Raw genomic sequence first — 6,624 nt, forward strand, 5'->3', positions numbered from 1 at the left:
CATGATAACATGACTAGTGATACCCTGAAATGTGAACCTAAAATTATGATTTTTACGGTAAATGACCTTTTAAGGTTAAAGTCTAAGCTTTCACTCAGATTTTGATGTTAAAGCACCTGTTCAAATTTAATCTGTTACATCACCAATCAATAAAGTGAAACATCTGCTTGCAAAATATAGAAACAAAAAAAATATTGAGGAATTTTCATTTCGGTGTATGGGTAAATCATTCTAAGTGATTGTTTTCAAGCTGGAAATTAATTTAAAATCTAAGAAATTGTCATTAATTATAATTGTGGCCTTGTTAAATATAAATATTTCCCTTATCCTGAATTATTAGGAAGATTCCATGTGACCATATTAGTATTACTATCATTTAACCACTGAAATCTTGGAGGCAGCTCATTGTTGGCATTTAAACTGTGTCTCATACATCAGCTTTAGCTTTTGGTTTGTTTTTCTCCCCTTTGTACCAGCCTGGAGTACAAGATTAGACCTAACTGAGACAAAGTTCAAGTAGCTTTGGCTGATAGGTAAATGGACTGCCATCACCTCAGCTTGTTAGAGTATATAGAGGAGTTACTTGATATTGTTTTTATTTAGTTACGCTGATAATTGAAATGATACGACAATTTTATATTTACATTTACTTATTTTATTTTTGTTTGATTTATATTTTTTATTATTATTTTGTCTTCCCTTTTCTCCATTACTTAGTTTTGATAATAGATTATGTACAACTGGACAATGGAGTGGTTCAAATATTTCCTTCCCAGACATCAAGGTCCTGGGGGACAAAGAATAAAGTTATCAATGAGATTTCCTAGTGGTGGTTACCTAGTGGTTCATGGACTTACTCTGTAGTTCTCACAACATTTTAAAATGATCAGTCTTCTTTTATAGAACAAATTCTCATTATTGTTTCTTTGTGGGAATTTTTAAAGAATGGATAAACAGCACTTGAGAATGAACAATCATTAAATGTGAACAACACAGACATGTCAGTTACATTGAAAAAAGTCACTTGCCCATCTTGGTAATTAAGGTAAACTCCAATTTTCTTGAGCTTTTTCTGCACCAGGACCCGGGTCCATGGGTCTGTTTTTGCCCAATAATCTTTCCCACTCACACCCAGAGCCCAGAATCCCTCTTTAGCAGACAGGGAAAGTTTTCCTTTTCTCTTTATGGATTTTCTGGCCACTCCCAGGTCCCAGTCAGTGCTGCTCCCAACATCTACCTCCCAGTAGTGCTTTCCAGAGGAGAATCCTTCAGAGCCCAACACACAGACAGTCGAATCAAACCTCTCTGGCTTTTCTCGAACTTTCTGAGGTTGGGCTTCATGTTTCAAAATCTTCTTATCCCCAGAAATGGAGATGTTGGGGTGGGCTGTGTCTGCATCAAGAATGATGTCATCTGCAAAGAGAGATTTTTAATTCTGAGAACCACTGGTGTAATGACAGCTTGAGCTGGAAGAAGGGGAAGCATTGGGCCTAATTCTGCAGTTTCAATAGCAGTTTTCCCTGAATTAGTCTTGCATGACTTAGCCCTTTCATCATTGACTGTAGAGGTGAAACATTTCAGAAATGTGTTTGAAGTTTATGTAGAATATTTGGATCAGTATTTAGTTCATAGCTCAGAACTAGGATGAAAAGTTCATTTAAAAACACAGGCACTGATTATTCAAATGAACTCAATGGATAAGTTGTTGAAAACACTCTAAAAATGTAGTATTGTTACTTTTGTACAACTATCATGATCCCTGTGTTACTAGTGCCTAGAGGCCTGAAAACATATTGTGCTGACTGCTGCAGAAGAAGAGGTGGACACCGTCCTTGATTAGAGAGCTTACAAGCTGAGCAGACAAGGAAGTCATGAAATGAAATGGACAGATAACCTTAAGGAAAGGGTGAGACCTTCAGTTCTTGTGGCACATAGTCCTCCCCTCATCAGTTAAAGTCTTCACCCTTTAAAGGATCACATCCTTACCGACCAACTGTGACCGTTTCCTGCTCCAATAACCCAACCGTATTTTAATTGTTTAACTCTTCCCATTATAGCTGGTTATCCTCACTGTCCCCTGCATTTCATGCCCAAGGTCATTTTAATCCTAAACAGCTTCCAGTCCCAATCCCACTGCCCGTCACACTTTCACTAGTCATTTCAGTTTGCACTTCTGTTGATGTTGCCTGGTTCTAAATCATCCTGAGCCTCTCAAGCCCTGACCCCAGTCCCCATCCCAGTGCTGTTCCAGGTGTGGCTGCCTCTCTCAGGAGGGTGGGGACTGGATGGGTCCTCCCCAGTGAAGGAGGCTGGAGGGCTGCGCTTACGTGTACTTAAGGAGCATGGAGATCTCAGAATGCCTCGGACTGAATGTTTAGAGTGGAAGGGGGGTCAGCCGGTCTGGGCAGCCTGTTACCCTTGACCTGATGCTGCTCCAATTTACTGCTTTCATATCTCTGTTAATACTGCTGTGTCCCTGATCATGTCCACAGTCACCATCACCTCTATCATGAGTTTAATCAGAACCACTATTGGCACCATCAGAATTGTGAGCATCAATCACCATCATCACCATAGCAGCATCTTACCACTGCTGTCACCTTCTCTTCAACTCCCACTGACAACATCCCCACCATTATCCCTTCCACCATCACCACCAGCAAATCACCAGTATTATTGCAAACACCATTCCTGCCACCAAATCTTCTGTACCTTCATTGTTGCCCAAACCCTGAGGTCTTTCCTCAGTCAAAAATTACAGAAGATCTGACTCTAGAGTAACTCCACATAATTCACTGGAATTACACCAGTGTGAAGCTGCTGAGAGATCAGAATCAGGCCCTAAAATAAATGGGAGATTTTCTGAAGTGAGGGACAAATCAAGTGATCGCTTCAGGATTTGGCTCTAAGATGACAACAGTTTGTGACCCAGATGCTGAGATGCAGGTGAGGCTCCACTTGTGTGTCTGACCACCCCCAATCCTTGGGATATGTGTAATTGTTAGAACAGTCTCTAGGGCCTGGTCTACACTAAGGGGGGGGGGGTCGAACTAAGGTACGCAAGTTCAGCTACGCGAATAGCGTAGCTGAACTCGAACTACCTTATTTCGAAGTACTCACCTGTCCAGACGCCGCGGCTCCCCCATCGACTCCGCCACCGCCGTTCGCGGTGGTGGAGTTCCGGAGTCGACGGGAGCGCGTTCGGAGTTCGAACTATCGCGTCTAGATTAGACGCGATAGTTCGAACTCCGAGAAGTCAAACTCTACGCGTCAACCCGGCGGGTAAGTATAGACCTACCCTAGGCTAGTCTAAACTACAGCAGCTGTCCAGGATCCAAGTGGCTGCCCTACAGCTGGTAATAACTAGGAAATAGGAGGGACCCATATCCAATTTTTTCAACTGTACCAGCCACAGGCTGTACCTGAAACCAGGAGGGAGGTGGCAAAGAATTGGTGTGGATTACCATGTACCGGAGGATCTTGCAGGGACTAAGCTGGCTTTGGGGCTGCTTTGCGTCTTTGACGCAATTCAAAGAAGCCTGATTGTCCTAGAGGATATGGACCCATGTTTGTAGTGTATTTACTGTATTAATAACTTCATTCCTTATTTTGTTCAGGATGTCACATTGCACTCGTCAGTGCAGTAACTGGGTACCACTTTGTATATTCTTTTACCTGCATTGTTGCGAGCCCTTCTCCAATCTGAAATCAAAATAAGAAACAAACATTGATCGAGATGATGCACCTACTGCTGATTTTTCTTCTTCTGGCTGAAGGACTCTTTCAGTCTGAGGGTAAATGAAGATGTCAGACAATGCATGGGACAATTTACTTGTGCAACATGCAAATTGCAGAAATTAAAATGCACAAAAATGGCACTTGAATGTTCACACACACATGACATAACCGATATACATGTACTTTATGAGCACAGGAATTGCCAGACTGGATCAGAACTGGGGTCCATCTAGTCTACTATCCTATCCCCAATAGTGGTTAGTGCCAGCTGCTTAAAAGAAAGATACATTTTCCATCCTTCCCTGTACTGGACACTGCTATACTGACTATGATCTAGTACATGATTACTAGAGAATGGTTTCTTTCATTAACTGCAAATGCATTTTTCTTACCTATTTCAGTTCTTAGTTTTTCCAGTTCTGAAAAAAAGACAGTAAAAAGATCAGAAAAAAAATTATACATGAGCTTTCTGGTTCCAGTAAGGCCTTGTTTACACAGGGGAAAGTTCCCAACATAGCTATACTGAAATAACAATCCCACCATAGCTATTCCAGTAGTACTTAGGTATTCCAAAATAACTCCCACATGTGGCCACTCTATTCCAAAATAAAAGTGATTTAATTATAGAATAATTACTACACTTCCACAGTAGAATAATTATTCTGCAATAAAGTTCACTTTTGTTTCAGAATAATGTCCACAGAGGGAGTTATTGTGGAATAGCTATAGTTGAATAGTTATTCTGCTATAGCCAGGTAGGTCAATACCCAACATAGATGTTAGGGTTCCCTCCCCACTCTGAACTTTAGGGTACAGATATGGGGACCCGCATGAAAGACCCCCTAAGCTTGTTTTTACTCCCCAAGGCACAATTTCTCTTATGTCTTGGATTAGGTAATCGCTGCCACCACCAAGTGATTTAGACAAACATTTAGGGAGGGCCACGTGGAGCTCTGCCTTTCCCAAGTATCTCCCCAAACCCCTACACCCCCTTTCCTGGGGAGGCTTGAGAATAATATCATCAGCAATTGGCACAGGTGAACACAGACCCAAACCCTTGGATCTTAAAACAATGAAAAATCAATCAGGTTCTTAAAAGAAGAATTTTAATTAAAGAAAAAAGGTGAAAGGAGTACCTCTGTAAGATTAGAATGGAAGATAATCTCACAGGCAATCAGAATCCAAACACAGAAGGGTTCCCTCTGGGCAAAACTTTAAAGTTACAAAAAGAAAACCAGGGATACCCTCCCTCTCACACAAGGGAAAACATAAGCCAAACTAAAAGTAAATTAACACATTTCCTTGCTAAATACTCACAAACTCTATAGGAGCTGGATTGCTTGCTCCCTTGATCTGTGTCCTGCAAAACACACACCACAACACACAAAGACTTTCCTCCCTCCCAGATTTGAAAGTATCTTGTCCCCTTATTGGTCCTTTTGGTCAGCTGTCAGCTAGGTTATGTGAGCTTCTTAACCCTTTACAGGGAAAAGAGGAATTAACCCTTAACTGTATGTTTATGACAGTAGAAAAGCCCTCAGAGCCATTATCTTATCTCTTTTAAATAGAACAAGGCATTGAGGCCAAAGAAACTGTAGGATCTTAGACCAAAAAGAGAACCTTCTTCCACACTGGAGACTCCCAACACAAATTGAATTTTCCCCAGAGGCTTTAATGATACTACAAGTTGGATGTTGTTCTTTAGCACACCATGTGAGCACCATGATTAGTAATTCCAACAAAGCTACCAAACTAATACAAGTGTGTTTCTCTGTGTGTGTGTGCACGCACATGCATACACTGATCACTTTTTCAACAATTACTACTAAAGCAGTATACTCACATTTGAAAACTGGCAACACAGACAACCTTTCTGTCTCTTAGGATTGACATTGTATAAAAACACCACCACCATACAATAATGCACATTTAAAGTTTCTTCTTCCCCTACAGTGGCAGCTCTCTGCATTTGGGGCATAAAATATTCATGTGATGTCTCATCTGTTTTCTGTCCATTTGGCAAAGTGAGACTTGACCTTGATTGGTACTTTGGTAGAGAGATAGGAAATCTTACCTGCTTTAAAACGCTTTTCAGTGTCTAAATGTAGGGAAGAAAACAGAAAAAACATTTCTCAGTGATTAAATGCATGTTTCTTCCTTTTTCTGTACTACATCCTCACAGAAACACATGCACATATGCATTCAGCCCAATCATGCTCCCATGGAAGTTGATAAACTCCTGTTGACTTCAATGGCAGCAGGGTTGGGTCTGTCTGTGGATTCAAATAACCATGGGAATATTAGTCTTCAACACACAGTATACATCCCGCTTCTCTGATGTTATCTTGTTGCAATAAGAATCTTGAAAATAAATCTAACAAAATACAAACACACAAATATCAACAGTTTCCTTGGGGAAGGGTATATGTTATTGTGGCATAGTTGCTGGAGATAAGAGATAATTGCCCCTCCTCCCTTTTTTAAGCAGGGCAGCCATGCCCATCCCCCCTTATGAGAACATCGGTGCTTGGTTGTGGCTCAGCTGGGATGCCGAAGCCAGGGTTGGGCAGCAGAGCATGGAGGAGGAGCCTCCCCTGGCACCCCTCCCCCCACACAAATGTTTGGTTGCTCACACTTTTCCAGACCTTCTGGCACCACTATATTATGGTGACTTAGAAATGGAAACATGCTTGAAAGCCCAATAGAAATGCCTAAGGAAGCTAGAGTAGACATACTTTTTAGCACCTTTTTAACAGTAGCAGATACTCACTAGGCACAGTCCTGTAATCATGTCATTGGGAGTACTGAGTGTGCAATGACTCAGTAAGACCATGTTTAGATTAGGAAAATATGTGATGTTTTCAAAAAGTTAGCTCACACCTTTCA

At 41.2% G+C, this 6,624-nt stretch overlaps 1 protein-coding gene across 1 annotated transcript; it reads right to left on the reverse strand.

The window, feature by feature from the left end:
* Positions 1-301: 301 nt before the first annotated feature.
* Positions 302-5,867, reverse strand: LOC120394309 (butyrophilin subfamily 1 member A1-like). Its single transcript, XM_039518568.1, has 4 exons — positions 5,813-5,867; positions 4,131-4,157; positions 3,676-3,702; positions 302-1,413 (listed from the first exon to the last, which is right to left on the reverse strand). Exons 1-4 carry the CDS (start codon positions 5,865-5,867, stop codon positions 887-889), a joined length of 636 nt encoding a protein of 211 aa, XP_039374502.1. The 3' UTR covers positions 302-886.
* Positions 5,868-6,624: the final 757 nt, after the last annotated feature.

The sequence above is a fragment of the Mauremys reevesii genome, unplaced genomic scaffold (genome assembly GCF_016161935.1).
Source record: "Mauremys reevesii isolate NIE-2019 unplaced genomic scaffold, ASM1616193v1 Contig5, whole genome shotgun sequence".
NCBI classification, from domain to species: Eukaryota; Metazoa; Chordata; order Testudines; family Geoemydidae; genus Mauremys; species Mauremys reevesii.